Source organism: Tamandua tetradactyla, chromosome 5 (assembly GCF_023851605.1).
Source record: "Tamandua tetradactyla isolate mTamTet1 chromosome 5, mTamTet1.pri, whole genome shotgun sequence".
NCBI classification, from domain to species: domain Eukaryota; kingdom Metazoa; phylum Chordata; class Mammalia; order Pilosa; family Myrmecophagidae; genus Tamandua; species Tamandua tetradactyla.
In genome coordinates this window covers 146,643,033-146,664,464 of record NC_135331.1, presented here as the reverse complement: position 1 = coordinate 146,664,464, position 21,432 = coordinate 146,643,033, and the positions used below count along the sequence as shown (strand labels likewise).

Genomic DNA, 21,432 nt, shown 5'->3' with positions numbered 1-21,432 from the left:
AGGCCTAGGCTTCCAATAGCCTTGGTACTGACAGACACCAGCAACCAGGGAAGGGTGGTGCTGGGAGGGGCAGCAGTAAGGGGGCTCGCCATGGAACCGGCTGCACAAAGCAGGAAGCAAAAGGAGATGTGGCAGCCCAGGGTGAGGGGCTTCTGGGATGCTGATAAAGATCTGCTTCTTGATCTAGGTGCTGGATCAAGTTATACACTTACCTGTGTACTTTTCTTGAAGTGTGTTTTACTTCAATGAAAATTTTGATGAAGAAGTAAACAATGTGATGGCTCATCCCTTCCCTCCACTCTCATCTAGGCCTCTACAGGTCATATTTCTAGATAGTCTTCTTTTTACCACTTACATTTATGTGCTTGATACTGGAGCCACAAGGCAGGGGAAAGAATAAAAAAACAGAATTTGCTAGGACACCAGAGACTTTTCAAAGAAAATGTGGGCTGATTTCATCTTGTTAAATCACAAACGATAAGGCCCAGGAATATTAACTTCTTGAGTACTAGCATTTGTTTAGAAACTGGCATCCTCCAGCTCCCCTGGAGGTCACTGGCTTCCTTAGCCTCAGGGAGTGAACAAGCTGAGACTGCAGTGGGGAAAGGACCAGCGCCACTCCCCCTCACCTTGTCTTGTCTGTCCAAAGCACAGCCCTCCTGGATGAGTGCGGCGATGATCTCAGTGTTCCCCACGACTGAAGCCCGGTGCAGGGCGGTCTGACCCCCCTGCAAAGTAACACAGAGGCAGGAGCCAATGATAAGCTCTCCCCACCACACCCCTGCACCACCTTCCAATCTGACACAAGGACATCTCCCGTCCCCACACAGAACAGACTGGTTACCGCACAGGAGGACGTGGTTACCATGGGCAGGGCAGGCTTGGTGGTCTAGTTAGTAGGCAGTGCATGCCAGGCAGAGCAATTGTGTTCACAACTGATTTGGCCATGAACGTGGTGGGCACGTGAAAACAACCACCCGGACAGCCCTTCCCTGCAAAGCCAACCTCTGAATGAGGGTCAGGTCCTCGCCTACCACCCTGCTGAATTCAGTGGGCCTGTGACTGTCGCATCCCTGAAGAGCAGATCTGGGAGGGCTGTGTGCCATGCCAGTCAACCAGTAATGCCAGGACTCTTTACTGCCTACTGAGTCCTCTAGTCCCCAGGCTCTGGCTACGCTGACTTATGGCAAGCGTGTAATTTGTTGACGCATTTGTACTGGCTGGGAGCCACATACGGGTTATCTCTAGTTCATCTGAGAACTCCAGGGATTGCAAGGAAAACCCAAAGCTGTCCACCTCCACAGCCCATCCCATTTCTGCATATTTTTCAGAGGCCTCCTCTAATATCTCACGATGACATCCTCACTGATTTATGCTGCATTGGCTTCATTCTCTGTGATCACATTCCTGGGATTGCCGACGGGTCTCTCCCTCCAGGCGCCAACGGGAACTTGACTCTATCCCCTAATTGCAGTTGAGAGAAGGGCTGAACACTCCCAGAGGTAAGGTCAGGACCATTAACAAGAGAGCTCTGTGATCTCTTAGACCGTGTCTTATCACTGAAACTACTCAGGAAGTCAAGTAGAGCTGGTGGTCCAGGCTCGAAAGGGGAGATGGGTGAACAGCGCAAACGTTTACACTGGGGATTTACTAGAATGAACACAGAGCAAGGGGGCTGAAGATCTTGGGCCAGTCCTATCTCACACATGATATCATGGCACAGCCTCAGGACACCCATCACCTTGCTGGGACCCAGGCTCTTCCTCTGTAGAAGGAGGAGGCTGATGACCCCCAAGCTTGCTCCCTTCCCTGTCTCAGACTCTGCGATTCAGTTAAGAGTTCTGCATAAATGAAATTTACTGACAGAGTATGGAGGGATATAGGAAATACTCTGAAGTATCCCTGGTTCTTACTCTGAGAAAGGAAAGAGACTATTATAGGAGAAAACGTGGGGATTTTTTAAAAGATGGATGAACAATGACCTATAAATAACTTTGATGAAATATCGATTCTAATTACTAAATTCCCTGGAATCGATAATAAACAACAATGCACATTAAAAGCACTTAAATCCAAACTCAAATTCAACTTAAAATGAAAAAGGTCTCCCTTTCAAAATCCATAAGGGGAAGTGATTTTTATTTTTTCCTTATACTTTTTAATATATTTTTGATCTTTTTTATATTTAAAACATATAACTTCTACCATCAGGAAAAACTGCTATTTATTTGAAGTCTAAGCAGTAGCAATGTTCTTCACTCATCATCATAGAATTGAAGAGATTTCCACAGTGATGGGGTCAGGACAGCCAGACCCGTTATCACGATTTCATCCACTGACCCAGCCTTCCCATCACTGATCCTCACCTCAGCATCCTAAACTATTATTCCCTTTATAAATTAGGTTTACGCAGGGTTCTCTTATCGCCCACCTTCCCCAACTGGTATTTCTACATGCCACGTGGTCAAAAGAAAACTGTGGATACTGGCTCAGCAGTTACAGGTGTGCTGTGACCTTAAATCATCCATTTCAAACACCTCAGGAAGTATTTCCAGATGAGGTATACTTAATATCTAAACAAGGACTTAAATGAGAAATTGCCCAAGACTTAACTTTATAAAACTTCTATAAGAATTTATAAGACTGCCAACTTCCCTACCAGAATACTGATGGATTCATCAGTAAATTGACCAGAAGCTCAATTTACCATCACTTGTTTGATGAGAAAGATGGTACTCTCTTCTTATCAATAGGTGCGATATTGACATACTCTCTCAAGATAAATACTATATTGGTCAGATTTCTATTTGTGAAAGATCTTTTACTTATCTGACAAACTGCTGACACTCCTTGGACCAATCAGAACAATCTTTTCACATCATGAAACTCACCACTCTGTACATGCTGAGCATAAAGCAGTGAACAGCAACTGCTGAACACACGAGTGGTGGAATCACTCTGCTGTACAACTCACTGCACCAGGACCTCTGTTGGTTAGGAGACAGCCTTACCTAAGCCTGGTTTAGGTTCAATGCTTTCTCATGTTTCACAGGCTGCCCTCTAATCTTTGGAGTTTGAATGACCACATTATTTATGACTTGCTTTCATCATGAATCTACTATATTTGCTTCCATCAAAATAGCTTTTCTTTGTGAAACTGATGTTCAATGCAAGAAGCGAAATCTTTCAGTTCAGTCCTGAAGAATAAATTTCCAGTTGGATTATCAAGATGCAGAGACATCTAATGACTTGTTTGAGGCTGCAGTGGGAACGCTAAGCCAACTGGGATACGTGTCTTCTCCACTGGCCTCTTCTCTGCAGAGACTGCTCAACCCGTATCCCTATCTTCAGTCCATTCATTCCCTCTGCCTTTACTCACTTCATACAGACCTTGCTGGAGATGGGGTCCTCCCCACCATCTGATAAGCATTGCTGTGCAGGTCAAAGCCAGCCCCTACCCGTCCCCGTACACGGGTGTCCTTCAGCTGGGTCTTTAGCTTTGCTTAGATTAAATGGAATGGATCTGGAGGGCCGAGCCACAGACTCTCATCTTGGTAACATCTAAGTTACCAAGATGAGAATTAAAGGGCCTGAGAGACATGCGATACATGAACACAAAGCTGCCGCAGGTTATCTCAGAGTTGCTCTTCCCCAGAACACAGCACAAGCAACATAATACCTTGAGACTCTTGCAGGATCATTTACCTACAAATAGAATCTTCCCTTCTACACAACTTTACTGCTGAAGCACTTCCATTTTGAAATTTGACAAAGAACAAATGTGTTCTCAATACATACTTACTAAAGGGCCCAAGCAGCAACTTTGACATACTCATTATTTCTCTATGATTGAAATCAATCATGAAGCACTAAAAGTTTGAGGGAAAACAAATGCTTGGAAAAGAATAGTGCTCTCAACAGCATTTACTTATTATTCATTCAGTGACTATTTATTGAGCCCCTACTACATGCCAGATGCTATGGCATCTCATTTTCTCATTTTATTATTAAGAAAACCAAGGCCCCGTGCAAGTCTGTGCCTAGCCTGGGATAAACAGCTAACTCAGTTACCATGGTTAGGCCCGAATCTAAATTGTCAAGGCTCTTTGCACTCACCCCAGGGTGTTTCCAACCTGTGATGCCAATTAGCCTTGGGGCAGTCTAGAAAAAGATCAAGTGCCTCTATGGGGTTGGGGGCGCCTCCTTATGAACTGCACAGCAAGGTGCCATCAAGGCGCAGGGGCCTAGGCAACTGCAGGCCCCCAGAAGTATTCTGTGAATGATTAAGCACAGAGAAGCAGGAGGAGGAACGCTGCAGCTGAAACGTGAAGAGCCAGCATCCTTGCAGGCTGGCACTTTGACTGGAAACATGCTGACCGGTTTGCAAAGTACATGCAAGAGCTGCCAGCTTTCAATTTTCATGAGACATAATTATTTCTTACATTGGGATTTTAAGAGGTTTGGAACTTCTGAGATCTAAATTTTTGCTTTGAAATATTTTATTTTTCCCTTTTATATGGTGAAAAAGCGTGAGCATAGTGTGGGCAGGTTTCAAAGTTAAGCTTGTGAAAGAAACCCTGGTCATGCAAAGGGTGGAGTGTGCCCTCTTCTGGAGCACTCACTCCCTAGTGGCACAGGCAGACATGTCGCAAGGAAGCTCAAGACAGGGCAGGTGTGCAAAGCAAATTGCTGACCTCTTGTTCTCTTTCTGATCTTCTAGGGTTCGGCCTAGCCTTTCTTCTCTGTGTTTTCTTATTTTTTTCCTCCTTCATGCCTTTTACCATTGCCACAGGGTCCTGGACTACTTCTGAGGTGGGGGCTGTGTGATTGCTCATTGACCAATCAGAGATGACATTAGAGCTCCAATGCGAGTTGACAGGGTTGGCGGGAAGCAAGAAAGACTTTGCTCCTGGAGTTGCATATTCTAAAGAACTGGTTTCCACAGCTTGAAATTCATAATAATCCCACTCTAGGCCACTGGAGGTCATTCTTCAACTAATTCTCAGTCTTTAACATGACAAAAAGATAAGTATCTGCAGAATATGAAGTTAGGAGTAAATTCTTCATAACATTAACATTTCCTGTTTCTACCCAATCACCCAAAGATAGGTAACTTCCCAAATGATGTTTTTCCAATAACTGATCTCTGCAGCTTCTTTAAAGAATACACAGGAAGAATTTTCTTCCTCAAATTCTTGCATATGTTTCAAAGGATTGATCATAAATTGGCATGATTATAAATAAAGAGAAGACAGATGTGGGTCATATACTGGCAAATGTATTACTTCAGAACAAGCCAAGGTCAATTCTACCTTATCCTTTCTCAACTGTTTTAAACGGTTTTGTGTTTTTGTTTTAATTTATCTGGAAGAAGCAATGTATGCATTGTCTATCTAGAAAAAGGAAAAGATGTAAGAAAATAAATAATTACAATAAATAAAAGAGGGTGTGTTCCTGTCTAAAGGTAGAGATGGCTTTCCTTCTGCTGACATGGCTCATCATGGGTACCTTGTCATATCTGTCTGTGTTGCTTCCTGCCTTACCTGATATCAACAGCATCAGTTCTAAGGAATTAGCATGGCTTTCGCTGCATGTGAACACAGTGATACTCGGAGCTCCGGAACTGAGGTGGAGGGAGGGGTTGGAGAAGAAGGGGCCAGGATACCTGGCACTGCAACCTGGTCTCAGTGACAAGAAAGGACTTTAATTATGTAAAGAGAAGATAAATACATCTCAACAGATTTTTGCCAGCAAGTCAATCCCCTGCCTTTCCTGGTCTCAGTGACAAGAAAGGACTTTAATTATGTAAAGAGAAGATAAATACATCTCAACAGATTTTTGCCAGCAAGTCAATCCCCTGCCTTTTCTGTGGTCACAATCTTCTCTCTCTCCATATATATATATATATATTTTGCAATTGTATTCTCCCTTTATTTTTGCACCTGTCATTTTATGACATAACCAAGAATGTTATGATAAATACAGTGCAGGAAAATAAAATAGTACTATAACCTAACTAAGGTAGACATCAACAGCTTTGTGCTAAATCAGCATCTTTTGAAAATAACATCCTTGATGAGCCAAAGGATTTCAGACATAACTAGGGATTTATGAAAAAAAACTAAACAGCTTTCTGTCCATGAATTTAGATATCTTGTGCTTTCTTTGCAAATGCTGTTTTGTCACTTGTGAGTGTGCCTGCCAAGTTTTGGGACATTACATAGAAACCCAAAGAAAACCAGAAGTACTTTGGTAAACCACGCCAAGTATATCTGATGGTCTGAAATTTGAATATCACTCTTCCAACAGCAGACATTAAAGATCTATCTAGAAGAGGTTATGATAAATGCAAACTCTCTAAGATATTATTGTGTTTCTCACATTATTTACTTATTTATTAGAGTCCTACCATACAAATTAGAAGTAAAACAGTTTCTGAAAATAGTTTCTAATCACATTATCATAGGATATTTTCCTAACAGCTCTTTAGAGGACAATTTATATCATCCATGCTTAGAGAATCTGTTTTCCCCAAAAACCCAGTAGGGTAACCCTATGTACTGCACGATGCCCCAGACACTGCTGATTGAGTCAGGAATGGACACTTGATCCCAGAGGTGCCAATCGAGTCCCTCTCTAGGTAACGGGATGAAGAGACCCAGTGACTGAGTCCAGTGGTAGCCGAGTTGCAATAATGGCAGGGAACTAGAGTGAACTCTCACTGGGGGTATTCCTTCTTTTTTTTTCTTTCTTGATTCCATGAGATCTGTATTCTTTTTTTCTTTTCTTGAATTAATTTTAATAGGTTCTTTTCAAGTAAATAAACACTAAGAGAAATCAAGGTAGAAAAAGGGGGGAAAAAAGAGTTCCGTCTCTTTTCCATGGTAAACTTGGTCAATGATACACATTTCCAGCAGGTGTGTGTGTGTGTGTGTGTGTGTGTGTGTGTGTGTGTGTGTGTGTTGGGGGCACAGGCAAAATGCTCTCAGGGCTCTGCACCTGAATGATAATAGGGAATGACCCATGACAGGAAAAACCTCCCCATACTCCCCGAACTCTCAACTTGCTACTGAAAATGAGTCTCAGAGAATGCCTTCCAGAGGAGCTTCCCACCAGCTAAAAAGTGCTAGGAGAGCATCTCTTTTCCCCACGTCTCCACCACCTTGCATTGTGGATTTACGGGCAGACAAGCAGCCCCTGCCAACCCATCCCCTGACTGAACTGCGGCTGCTACTCACATCGTCCTGGACATCGAGGTCGCAGCCAGCCTTCAGCAAGATCTGGACCACAGCAAGATGGCCCTTATGGGCAGCAAGATGCAGGGGGGTCCGGCCATGCTGTCAATGCAAAGGAAAGGACAGATTCAGGACGAGACAGGCACACTTCCCCCTTGGGCAAGGAGTACACAGTGGCTTTGGGGAGATCACTTCCGTTCCCCCTCCCTCATTGTGGCAGGAGATTCTTATGGATTTACCCCGATCTCTTAGGCACTTATTCAAGTTTTTCAGTTAACCTCCATGATCGGCACTGTAATCAATGAACAAATTAAATATGCTCAAATCTTAAAACTTCCTTTCATATAGCATTTCCATACACAGCAAATTCTAGAAGACAAAAAAAAAAACAAGAAAACAACAACAAAAAAGAAATAAAAAAATCTTTCTGTAAGACAGCTTCTATCAAGTAACAAAATGATATTTTCCCACTGATGGGATGAGGAAGTGAATCAGGTCAAGGAAAGAAGTGGGGGAACAGCAAATGACAAGCCAGCCAGCCCCAACAGATACCTGAGAGCTAACAACTTAAACTAAAACTGTGACAAAACGCACCTGGAAAGAGTCTCCCTCTTTTCTAAAACTAAACTTTTAATTATGAAATACTTCAGGTACACAAAATATGAATAGTATAAAAAATGTAGGTACCCACTAACCATTTTAAGAAAACATTAGAGAAATTATTGACATTTCTGTGAACCCCTCCCAGATCTCATTTTCTCTTCAAGCTGGAGGCATCCATCATTCCTTTGCACTTATATTTTTGTTACATTCTGCAGTCATAAACAATGTGGCTAACAAGCACTGTTTTGCTTATTCTCAAACCTTATATAAATGGTATTAAACTGTACATGTCCTTCTGCAATTTTCCCAACAAATATTCTTGAAATTTTTTTTTGCATATTGTCACGTATGGTCCTAGATCATTTATTTGTTATCTACCCATTCGCCTACTGATGGGCACCTAGGTTGTTTCCAGTGGTTTGCAGGACATCTCTATGCACATCCCCTGTGCATCTCCGTGAGTTTCTTAGACCTGTTGTTAGGTCAAAAAGAAGACTGTCCCCTTCAACTGCCCCAAACATGGGGGAGATGCCTAGAAGAAAAACTTTTCAGTGTAAAGCAACTTCTCTCCAGAGAGCTGACTTTGCCAAACTCCTAATTCTCAAGGAGACTTTATGTTCCCTTTGTTTCTCCCTCAGGTTTTACGGTGAAGAAATGTTTACATTCTCTTGCTTTAAACACCACTGTAACTGCAGTGCCCTACCCATGCTGAAATACACCCCCAAATAAGGGTCTCACGTGGCCTTAAATCCCATTTAGCATCTTAATTAAACTTCCCAAAGACCTTTATTACTATTCTAGCAGGATAAACCCATTTACAATCCGATTTGTCATAGCAAGCCATGGAGGAAATCAGAATTAACAGACAATAAAGGATATTAATTTCTAACCATGAATACAATCAAAGTATTAGAATGATTTTGGAAACAGAAGAGAAAGAGGTCAGAGCTCACTTTAAAATTAGAATTATTAATTAAGAAAAAAGTAACTCCCAAGAAAGTGGGCTATAAAAAGCCTTCATAAAAATAGCAGTGTCTGAGATGAGATAAAAGGGGTGACCTTCCTTCGCTGCTGGTTGTACTCAGCCATGAGCGACTTAACCTTGAGCCTTCAAAGGAGACTCTCCACAGCCGCTCTGACGGAGCCAACGCCCAGGTTCCACTCACTAGGGCTGGCCCAGTCTCCACCAGTCTGTCCTCAATGAGTCCCTGCCGAAGGGACTTGCTATCTAATAAATGACCTTCACAAGTTTTCTAAAGCATTCTGAAATTCAGGAACATTTACATTCGTGAGGAGAAAAACGCATGTGCTGTGAAGAAGTATTGACAGGATAGTGGTTGGGACACAAGTGCTTCTGAGCAACCCAAAAACACAGACCATGCTGGAGCAAAGCTGCCCGAGAGAGAAGCTGGAAAAGAGGTCACAGGATGAGGAGCACAGGGTTTGGGGGCCATGGGAGGCTCCAGGGATCATTCTTGCCAGCCACCGGCTTTACTGGTGGGGAAGTCGGTGCCCAGGATGCTAAATGGTATGTCTAAGTGAACACAATAATCGGAAGGCAAAGGACACACTGCTGTGGTACAAACCAAGCCACATCTGTGCAGGCAATTTAGAAACTACTCAGAAGATGGCCCAGGACTGGAGGCAACTGCTCTAACCCAAAGTCAACAGCCTGTGTGGGAAGGAAAGTCAGGCAGCGGAGCCTGACATGCCTGGTGCAAATCTTAGCTCTGACTATTTAAACCCCGACTGTCAACACTTTGCAATTCTGTGCAACTCAATTTCCTAAACCTGTTTCCTCATCTGTAAAATGGGAAGAGCCTCCATTACCCACTGGATGGGCTTGTAATAAAAATAAATGAGCTGTGTTGGAGACATGGGTTGGAGACCTGGGTTTGATTCCTGGAGCCTGCCCATGCCAAATCAATCATTCAATCAAAAATGGGGTAATATCCACATTCTAACACAAATCTCCCCTTCCTCCTACTGTCCTCAACTCCTACACTAAGGACACCCACTCTTTCCTCTCTCCTTTTCACACCCCCACACCCTTGCCCTAGCAAAGGCCAGTAAGAAACAGCTGATCTTCGGTATTTACAGATTCCATATTTGTGAAACCTCCTCTCACTAAAATTTATTTGCAACCCCAAAATCAATACTCATGGTGCTTTTGTGGTCCTTTGCAGACACATGCTGAGGGGTGAAAAATTTGAGCCATACAACACATATGTTCCTAGGTGAAGTCAAACAAGGCTGTACTCTGCCTTCTGGTTTCAGTTTTAGTCGTGTAAACAAGTATCTTTTTCACGGTTTATGGAGTGCCATGTGTTTTGCATTTTGTGCTTTACGTCAATAATAGCAAGATCTAAAATAGCACCAAGCGCAGTGCTGAAGTGCTGTGTAGTGTTCCTAAGTGCAAGAAGGCCGTGATGGGTCTTAAAAAGAAAATATCTGAGCTAGATAAGCTTCACGCTGAGGCATGAGTCATCTTTCGTAACTGTGAATTCAACAGTAATGAACCAACAGTTTCTTTAATGATATCCAATACCTGCTCCCGATGCAATCTACTTATCAACTTGCTTAAGTTTATCTTTAGAGGATTTAAATGGTTTTAAAATGTTCTGAAGGCAATGATACTGGTTCCAGATGGGGGTTAAATGAGGATAGTCTCTGAAAGGCTTGTGAAACAGAGACCTTCCCAGGGAATCACTGTATGCAAATTTAAGGAGGAAGTAAAAGATGTAAGATGTCTTTAAACAACAGGCTTATGCATTGCTCAGCTGAGAAAACATGGTGACCAGAGGTTTGTAGGAACCTAACCCTGAATTTCCCCTAGGAGTAGTGGTTCAACATTCACTAATTCAGTGTTGGCAACTTTATAGACTATGACTACCTGCAATGAGGAGAATCAACTGTTTTTACTGGCAAACAGTGAATTGCAAGTCAGATAATGATCATTCTGGCAGCCAGCTGGGCTCCAGCTGGAGGGTCAGTTCCCACCGTGCTAGTCCTGACCTGCTTGTCCACTTCCATGTTTTGAAATGGTTCCCAGCCTCTGAGTCTCTGCCAGAAGTACCTTCTCTACCTAGCAGGCCCTTCTCCAAACTGTGCATCTTCTGACTCACCAGAGTTCCCGGCCCTTTCTTCTGCACTCGCACAGCACCTTGACTCCCTGTGAGAAAACTGCCACCTTCTCCATGGAGTGTCACCCTGGGTGCTGGCCTCTCCTTCCAACCAGGTGGTAATCTTTTTGAAGGCAAGATTGAGTCTTCAATGAATGATGAGTCAAAGTGATTCTGAGGGGTACAGGGGCCATATCCAAGGTGCCAGTATTCCTCAATCACAGGATAAACCAGGGCTACCAAGAATATTGGAGCAAATGCCGCAGTCCCAAGATCAATCTCAGAGAAACGGAGAGCCTGGCATGGCTGCAGACTCCAGGTTATAAGGCAATTTGGCCCCTTGGAGGAGGCGTAGACATACTGGGGGCCCCAGGAGCGATAGTGATGTGGGGGCCTCTCTGAAGAGAGTTTATGTCCCCACCTGTCTGGCTCTTTTTTGGACACCTGGTAAAAGTACAGCAATAGCAACGGTGGTAATCAGTGACTAAGATTTCCTGCAGGAAACCTGAAGCTCTCCATTCCTGCCCCTGCCCTTTACTAACACAACTCCAACTCCCTTACACAGACACACACAATCCACCAGAGGAGAGGACCAAGAATGAAACAGAAGTGTATTTGTTTTTCCAGGATGTTCTGTAGTGAAAAGTAACAAGAGTAGCGCCCTCCAGGAGAGAGGCTGTTCCCACCTAGAACAGGGGCTACTACCGAGCCAGACCTGCCTTATGGGAAGGACTGGGATCCTACAGGTAAGGAAGCAATGAAAGACTGTGCCTTAGAGGGGTCTCAGAGGCTTTAGACTCGAGCATGCAATTACTCTCACTTACATATCCCCTAGGACTGGCCATTGTAAGAGATGAGAACTGGAAAAAACATCACGTACCATGTATGATAAGAGGGAAAAAGGTTTTGAAGCATCAATTTTCACTGGATCCTGCCCCAGGTTACTCTCAAAGACCAGGCTAGCCTGACTCAACCTAGGCTCTATCAAACGATGATGACAATAGCAGCTAGCGTTTCCTGGGAGATTACTACAGGGCGGGCACTGCACTGTATACTGAAATGATGTTAATGGTCTTGAATCCCCAACACATGTTTGGACCACAAAATAGAATGCAAACAAATTGAGGAAAAAAAATTATAAACATGTTCACCTCAAATAAGATGTAAAAAACATGTTTTTGTAACAAGTGATAACAAGACATTTGTGCAAAGAAATTATATGGGCGGGCGCTTCTCATAAAAACCCCGTGAAAGTTCTCCCTGGGCGAGAGTCAGGTTTGAGGCAGTCTGACTCCTGGCTACAACCGCCTGTGCTGGATGTGAAGAAGCTTGCTGCAGGGATCTGTGCACCCTGCAGTCAGACCCAGGCTGCCCACCCCCAGCTTTGGATCCTCCATTGCTGCCACGTCGGACCGGCCACACGAGTTGCCTTGTTAAAAGGTATTATTTGCCTGTGATCCAGGGGCTCTCCGGCCAACGGAACTTAGATTTTGATGATATCCTCCACCTTCACATGTATTGTGTGCCCTGAGCCGGTTATTATGCTTTAGACCTACCGGAAGCTGCAATTAAGTGAGCAAAGAAATTGTGCTGAGTACTAAACCAAAGTCATGCAAGAACCTGCTTTACTTTCGATTTTTATCTGATTTGGTTTCCTTCAACAGCATTGACATGTCACACTGTTTTAAGAATTCTACATGTCTTAGCTCACTCAATTCTCTCAAAGACCCTATGAAGTAGGTACAACTAATAAACCCATTTTACAGATGAGGAAACTTGAGGCATGAAGAAACTCTAACTTGCCTGAGGTCACACCACAGGGAACTGAAGGAGTCTGGAATGACACCATAAGCACCGTCCCTCCAACGCCCCCAGCAACCTCCAGCTCCCTCACTACCTACCTCTCTATGCATAGCCATTCCCTTCTCCCTGGCTGTACTGCAATGTGGGTGGGGTCCCCCATCAAATAGGTGCCATGCCTCATCCTCAGGGAGTTTCCAAGTTCCTGGGTATTGCCCCGTACCAAGTGCTGACCTCTGGGGTTGCTTGGCAATAACCTGGATTCCCAAGAACATCACAGATGAGAAGACAGGTTTTCTAGTCTCACTGTACATCTGAATCCCATGGGGATGTTGGTCTGTCCGACTGCCTGTCTATCTTCACTTGACGTCTGAGTTCCTCCTCCAGAGTTTCTGATTCATCTGCTCTGTGGTGAGCCTCAGGCATCAGTTTTTATACAACGCCCCCAGCCTTAGGTGATTCTACCGTGCAATCTGGACTAAGAACCACTGGATGAGATAAGAAGGGGTCAGATAACTCCCCCAGAGCTGCCATCGGGCCTCAGGCTAAACCTTTTGCTACATTCGTCATCCCCACCTGTCAGGCACAAAACACCTAAAATACCGCATCGCCACAACCCAGAGCGTCCCATATCTTAAAAGAGTCTACAAGGAGTGTGACGACATTAGTAAAAATTTGGAAAGAAAAGCAAATCATCTGTAACTCTAAAATCCAAATACAACTATTCTCATTTAATCTCTTTCAGTGCATCTTCACAATTGATGCTTTTGCACAGCTACATATGCAGGTCCCATAAAATTAGCTTGCTTTTTGCAATAACATAATGCCATAAACCAATGGTTCCCAGACTTTATGGGGCATCAGAATTTCCAGGAGTGCTTGGTAAAAGACAGATTGCTGGGTCTCCTTCTAGAGTTTCTAATTCAGTTGATCTGAGGTGGGGCCTGAGAATCAGTGGTTCTAACACGGGCCTAGGAGTGGCAGATACTATCACAGGCCATAGTTAAAAACCGCTGCTTTAAACTCTATTGTACATTAGAGTCACCTCAGCAAACTAGAAAAATTCCATTCCTAAATTTTACTCCCAAAGGATTCTAATTCCATCAGCCTAGGGTGGGGTCTGAGATGGGCGTTTTTAAAGTTCCAGGTGACTGTAAAGTGCAATCTGAAGTTAGGAGTTCTTTCCTGCCTGGGATCCTTTAAAGATCCCAGATCCTCCAACCTGCCCTGATATCAGGATAGGCCTGATGAGGCCGGCAGAGGTAGGACGAGGCAGGAGGAGGCAAGATGCCCACAGGGGCATACACTTCATTTCCCCTTTGCTCTAGGGAGAGCCAGAGCTTGCTTCTTTTCCAGATAACTGAATAGTTTCAAAGGGTTTTGAGATGTTGCCAAGCAACAGGGGCTGAGAAGTGGGCCACTGACAACCACTCCGGGCTCTGGTCTGGGATGCTTTGTTCTGGCAGGTTGAGCCCTGTGGGTTCCGACTCCCAGCAGAGCCGCTTCGAGGGAACATCAGAGCCACGCCCCCTCCAGCAGATGCCTCATAAATCACATCAACAGATGCAAAATAAAATGGCCTGTCCCGGCTCCTTTTGAAGAGGCCAACCCCAGCTGTCGGGGCTGGGGAAGGGGGCTCCACCTGGGGAAAATTCCAGGTGGAGGATTCCTGCTGAGATAAAGATCTCCCACCAATGAGGAAGGCAAGGGAGCTCCACCAAAGGTAACCAGCTTAAAATAAACCCTGAAAGGAAGCGGAAGTGTTTTTGTTCCCAGCGTGAGTTCAGACACAGCGCTTACCCCTCCTCACTGGCCTCACTCCAGGTGTTTTACACTCGAGAGAGCCCCCCCAGGGAGGGGGGCGGGTGATCACATGAGAGCTGCAGCCTGCAGAGACGGCCAGGGGCGACTCCCTCCCCGCCACACACGCCGTGGGGCCCCGGGGACAACCCCGCTCACCCACGACGCAGGACGGGCAGGCAGGGGTCTGAGAACTGAGGCCGGGTCACGGCCTTTCTCTCCTGCTTAAGTATCTTGAGCCCTACTTACTACAGGTTAGGTCTGTCGGATCCTAAAGGGGAAGCCTAACCCCATAGAGGAGGATTCGGGATACACCCCAGGGGGGCTGGCACCGGCTGTTCCTGGAATGCCACCTTTGTTCAATAATGCTCTTTTGACCAGAATCACAGAGACCTGGCCAACAGCCAAAAGAATAAAAGGGATAGAAACGGGGTGAGGGCTTGGGAGAAGGACAAGGACATCTGGAAGAAAGGAATTGAGATAGATTAGCTTGAAGAAGGAAACCCGTTTAACCATCTCAACTGAAGGTTGTTACAGGGAGGGCAGTTGTGTAGTTGTGACCCACAGAGGGGGAGACGGAACCGCATTTCCCTGTACTGCAACGCCAGGGATTCAAGTCAGATGCCTGTAATGATTTCATAATAAGCTTCCTTTCTTCAGGAGATCATGAGAAATACCATAGAACAGGGCTGTGAAGTTTTTTTGGTAAAGCCAGCAAGTCTGCTTGTATGAGTAGACTTAAGGAAAGACAGGTTGAAGGAGGCAAGAAATGTGTAATGCAAGTAAAATAAGAGTGGTACATATTTTAAAAACAATATAATAAGAATGAAAAATCTTATTATTGAGAGTTCAGCTTGGATGAGGACAGTAAGCCTGACAGAGGCTAAATGATTTCTCAAGATCTCAAATTATGTTTGTGGCAGCTGGAATCCTGGGCTCTTGGCCCCATCATTTAGGTTTAATGTTAACTTTCTAAGTATCCCAGGCTCCTCTTATCTTATCCCAGGGAGCCCCAACTGCCTGGAATGGTATAGACGTGGGTCAGGAAACCTCAAAGCCCTTCTCAGGCTTATGATTCAATGAAGACAAAGCTCAGAAAACATCCCGAGGGAAATGGGTAACCAGAAAGTGACATGGATGAAAGGAGAGTGAGAAAATCAGAGGGAGGACCCCGAAGGGTAAATTCCAGCAACCTCAGGTTGCATCCAGCTCTGGCCTTAAGGAAGAGGCTGCTCAGCCAGAGATCAGGCTGCGGCTGGTCAAAGCAAGAGAACTGCAAGGAGACGGCCCAGCGCCCAGGGGCAGAGTGGAACCTGCTCCGATTTCTCTACCCAGACAATCTTCTTCCAGATGTAAAGCTTTGCAGATTCTGGGGTTTGCTTTAATAGAAATAACTCCCTTTTCTCTCTGAAAGAGATCTGTATTCTGAAGCAACTACCATATGGGTATTGAAGAATTTTCTTTTGTATTCAAACTAGATATAATTTATTGGACAAAAGTGTCAGACGCCAAGTACTGAGAACAGGATGATAAACACAAAGTCACAGCCTCTGCCAGCACCTTTCCGATCAGTTTCACAATCACTGCTCGTCTCTGACAGGCCGAGAAGCCCAGATGGGACACCGATGAGCGTTACTCCAAGGCGTGAAGAAAGGTGTTAGCCTGGGGGACAACACACAGAGCATAACAATGCCAGAGGACACAAGCAGAACTCAGCTCCAAGCACTGGAAAGACCAGGACTCAGGATGGGTGGGTATCACCTTCCTGACTGGGGCAAAGAGAGGCACAGATATTCCAGAGCTGTATAAGCTCAGTTCCAACACCCTGGAACTCCTAGGTCCACCTTGGGCTGGGGCTGTGGATTGTAGTCCTTAGAACACAGAAAGCCTTTAAGTATAGCCTTTTGTTGCTCCTTCCTCCTGTCTTTTTAATTAAACTTTTTATTTTGAGATATTTGCAGATGTACATGCAGTCGTAAGAAATAATACAGACAGCTCCCATGTACCCTTCACCCAGTTTCTTAAAGGTAACATCTCGTTGTTACAATAGTGTGATGTCACAGCCATGACACTGACGTCACGATAGATACATTCCTATCACCAAAAGGATCCCTTGTGTTGCCCTCTATAGCCATATTCACCTCCCTCCCCTCTCCCCTCAGCCCCTCCTGACCATGACCTCGGGGAACCATGGTTGTGTTCTCCACTTTTGTAATTTTTTTTTTTTACATGGGCAGGCATCAGGAATCGAACCCGGGTCTCCAGCATGGCAAGCGAGAACTCTGCCTGCTGAGCCACCGTGGTCCACCTTCCACTTTTATAATTTTGTACTCCAAGAATGATATATAACTGGAATCACACATTCTGGAACCTTTTGGGATTGGCGTTTTTCACTCAGCATCAAGTTCCTGGTGATTCATCCAACTTGTTGGGTATACCAGTAGTCTGTTCCTTTCTGCTATAGCTCTCCATGGTCTGGCTATACCACAATTCCTTTAACCACTCACCCACTGAAGGACATCTGGGGTGTTTCCATTTTTTGGCTTTTACAAATAAAGCTGTGAACACACTGTTTTCCAGAGTGGCAGGACTATATTACGTTCCCACCAGCAATGTATGAGATTCAGTTTTTCTGAATCCTTACCAGCTTTTTATGTAGTCAGTATTTTTTATTTTAACCCATTTGAAAGGTATATAGTGATATCTAATTGTGGTTTTCATTTATATTCTCTAATGATTAATGTCAATGAACATCTTTGCATGTGTTTATGTGCCGCCTGTAAATCTTCTTTGGTGAAACGTTTCTTCATGTCTTTTCCCCATTTTCTAATTGGATTGCTTGGTTTTTTACTGTTGAGTTTTGAGTGTTTCTTCTTCTATATCCTAGATAGGAATCCTCTGTGGTTTACAAAATATTTTCTCCCAATTAGTAGGTTGTCTTTTAATTCTGTTAACACAGGTGCTTGTAGGGCAAATGTTTTAAATTTTGATGAGGTCTAATTTATCAGATTTTCCTTTTACAGATTAGGTTTCAGTTGTCAAGTCTACAAATTCTTTGTCTAGCCTAGATTCTAAATCTTTTCTCTTTGTTTTTTCTGGAAGTTTTATAATTTTATGTTTTACTAGGTCCATGAGCAATTTTAGTTTAATTCTTAAATAAAGTGTGAAGTTTAGGTTATTATTATTATTATTTAAAGCTGTGGCTATCCAATTGTTTTAGCACCATTGGTTGAAAATACTATCCTCCCACCACTAAACTGCATTTGCACTGTTGTCAAAAAATAAGTCGGGAATATTTATGTAGATCTATTTCTGGGTTCTCCATTCTGTTCCACTGATTTAGGTGTTTATCCCTCTGGGAATACCACATTTTTACTGTAACTATAAAGTAAGGTAGATTGATTCCTCCCACTTTCTTCTTGTTGTTCAAGATAACATTAGCTATTCTGTGCCTTTCCATATAAATTTTAGAATAAAATTGTGTATATCAATTAAAAAAAAAACTTGCTGGGATTTTAACAGAAATTACATTAACGCTGTACATCAACTTGGGGAGAATCATCATCTTTACCATGTTGAGCCTTCCAATCTATGAACATGGAATGGATTGCTAAATATTTAGGACTTTGATTTCTTTCACCAGCATTTTATAATTTTTCAGATCTTATATTTAAGATTATATATATATATATTATAGATTTAAGTTTATGTAAAATTATAAATTTAACATAATTCTTGTTAAATTTATACCTAAGTATTCCATTTCCTTGGGAGTGACTGTAAATGCCAATATGGCCTTTTTTTGTTTGTTTTTGTTATTGTTGTTGTTTTTGGCATGTGCAGTCTCTGGGAAACAAATCCAGGTCCCCAGCATGACAGGCAAGAATTCTAACATTGAGCTATCCATGCACCACTGGCAATATGTTTTAATATTGATGTCCATATGTTCATGGTTAGTATATAGAAATATGATTGTTTTTGCATGTTGGTCTTATATCTTATGACTTTGCTGAACTCTCATATCAATTTTAGGAGTTTTTGGTAGATTCCCTGGCTTTTTCTCTGTATATCATATCAGCTGCAAATAAGGGAGTGTTATTGCTTCCTCTGCAATCTATATGCTTTTATTCCTCTTTCTTGCCATATTGCAGTGGCTAGAAGTTTGAGCACTATTTTGAATAAGAGTGGTGAGAGCAGACATCCTTCCTTTGTTCCCAATTTTAAAGGAAAGCATTCAGTCTTTCACCACTAAGTATAACTTTTTAGCTGTAGGTTTTGTGTAAATGCTCTTTATCAAGTTGAAGTTCCCCCTGAGTCCTAGTTTGTTGAGAGTTTTTTAAACATGAACAGGCATTCATTGTTTGACTTTGACTTTGTCAAATGCTTACATCAATTGATATTATCACATAAGTTTTCTTGCTTAGCCTGTTGATATGGTGGATTATACTGATTGATTTTTTAATGCTAAGCCAGCCCTGCATACTTGGAATAAATTCCACTAGCTCATGGTATATAAATTCTTTTCACACATTGCTGGATTTGATGAAACCATGAGCTAAAAACAGAACAGGCACAGTTGCTATCTACTTACCCATCTATCCTAGATCTTGGTTTTAGAACAACCCAAACTTGTAATAGCCAACTCTCTTACTGGAAACAAATTGACAGGACTGCTGACAAAGAATTTTCCATTTCCAAACAAGTTTCTGGTCTAATTTATTTTCTGAAACCAAAGTCATTATAGCTTAAGAGAAAGTAAGAAACTAATAAGAGGGAACCAGGATAAGAGAATTCACAGACAACCTGCAGAGGGCAGAGGCCCTAGAGGGTGGTTCAGAGCTTCTAGAGCTCTTTTTCTCTTCTGCTTTATAGGGTGTCCAGAATGTGGATTAGGGGAACGAGGCTTTGAAAGTCTTAAACATTCCAGTTACTGGCCTGTGCACCAGTAATCCTCCAACACATTTTGTTCAGGAAAGATATATGTTTCGAGAGGTTTGTAAAAAATACTGATATTTGACTATGCCCCATCATAATAATGTCCCATCTTTAATTATATATGGTTTTAGGAGGGTTTACAGGCACATTAATCTGGATTATAAAATACTCAGGCAGTTAGAGGCTTAAATTTCCAGCGCAGACTGCTGGGTCCAACCCACAGGAGCAGATGCTGGGGGTGGGGAGGGTGGACCACTTGCCCACTGAGCATCCCAGGGCTGGCATCTGGACCAATGTACCTGCCAGGCTGGCCCAGGCTAGGGGGAGCCTTCACCCACCCTGAACACCTCTGTAAACAAGGCAGGCCTTCTAGAATGGGCAAGAAGGAACCCAGAAAAAGCCCTACAGAGAAAAGCCCCATCCTGGGGATTCCCAATGGGCAGTGAGGGGACAGAGAGGAACAGCTAAGAGAGAATTGTCAACATTAGGCCTCCACTTTAGTAGTAGCCTTACAGCATCTCCTAAGATGCTTGAGTCAGCTTTGAGGCTTGCCCCCTGGCTGACAGCATGTCTTCTCACCACTGGCTTAGGCAGGGGCTCATGGCTAACAGACACTGACTTTATACACTGTCTACTCGGTGTGAGGGGACACCTCTTCCTCCAAGGAGTGCCACCTGTGGGCACCTCCTACCTCTGCTAACAGGAATCACTGCGCTAGCTGACAAACTAACACCTTCAGCTGCATACCCTTTATTGAGGCCTTTATTTCCTGCTAGTAAACTCGTTTCTAGTTTGAGTTAAGGCATTTAGAAAATCAATATTTTGTGATATCCTACAAAGAGCACCTTGGCTTCAAGGTGTTTTTCCACTGACTTGGCCGAGTGCTCAGCAGTGCTGTTCCGTGACACCCGAGGCTCTGAGACTGGGGGTGGGGGTGTCCGAGAGCGTGGGTGCCCTTGGAGTAGGTGGGTGCACTTAGAGTCTCGCAGGAAGCTCTGAAAAATCCCCAGGCCCAGGTCACACCAGGACCTCTGGGCACGGGACCCGGGCATCAGTATTTTTTAAAGGCTCTCCAGGTTATCAAACTGTGCAGTCAACCCTGAGAACTCTGATCGAAAGAAACTTCTAGGCCTCTGAGGACAGTGGACGCAACTGGAAAATAATAGCTATGACAAGAATAATAACTGCCATCTATCTACTGAACTCCTTACGCATTTTTCTTCATTGCACTCCGCTAAGCATTTTACAAGGATTACCTCATTTAATCCTTACAACAAATCCCGAGGTAAGTGTTGTTAACGCCAACTGTACAGACAGGAAACCAACGCTCAAGAGACCCTGGCCTCGGTTACTGAATTAGGAACTGTTATTCATTCCTACTCTTGGTAAGGCAAGTTCTTGAAAGACTTTAAAATGAGTGAGAGAGAAAGACTGAGATTGAGAGAGAAAGAGATTACTAGGGGTTCTAGCTAGTGTACTTCCAGGTTACCCCCATGCCTTTTATTGCCTGCAAGCTGTTTTACGACTCTGTAATTCCCAGAACACTCAAGGTGATGTAAAGAAATTGTGTCCTGCTGGAGACTGAGTGGATATTGGCCAGTTCTACATGTAACGAGCACACGTGTTTCTCCTTTTTTGTTGGCCTATACACGTATGATTCTTTGAATTCTTCTTTGAACCATTAACTAATGAGTTAAATAAAATCTTAGCTCCTTTACATCTTATATACTAAGAATTAACACCATATGTTACATTTCCCTGATGATTTGTGATGATCAACTAACTACAAAGGCTTAAAAGCATCCTCCCACAGGGTGATGCTTCTAGTTACTGCAGAACATAAAGTGGATTTTCTGTTGGACCCGATGAGTAAATGTGGGCCCTCGGTGTCCTCTTCATTTGAAAGAGCATGGCCTGCCCACAGGGTGTGGCTACCA

At 43.6% G+C, this 21,432-nt stretch overlaps 1 protein-coding gene across 7 annotated transcripts in view; it reads right to left on the bottom strand.

The window, feature by feature from the left end:
• ANKRD6 (ankyrin repeat domain 6) overlaps nt 1–21,432 on the bottom strand; it is a 252,189-nt gene that overhangs the window by 33,948 nt on the left and 196,809 nt on the right. For 3 of the 7 annotated variants that reach the window (XM_077162412.1, XM_077162410.1, XM_077162411.1), the window contains 2 exons: nt 7,239–7,337; nt 630–728 (listed from right to left, as the gene is read on the bottom strand). In XM_077162412.1, coding sequence (XP_077018527.1) covers nt 630–728; nt 7,239–7,337 — 198 coding nt within the window. Of the gene's footprint in view, nt 1–629; nt 729–4,694; nt 5,034–5,543; nt 5,655–7,238; nt 7,338–21,432 lie in introns of those variants that run through there. The other 4 variants (XM_077162408.1, XM_077162413.1, XM_077162409.1 and 1 more) reach the window with 3 other exon arrangements.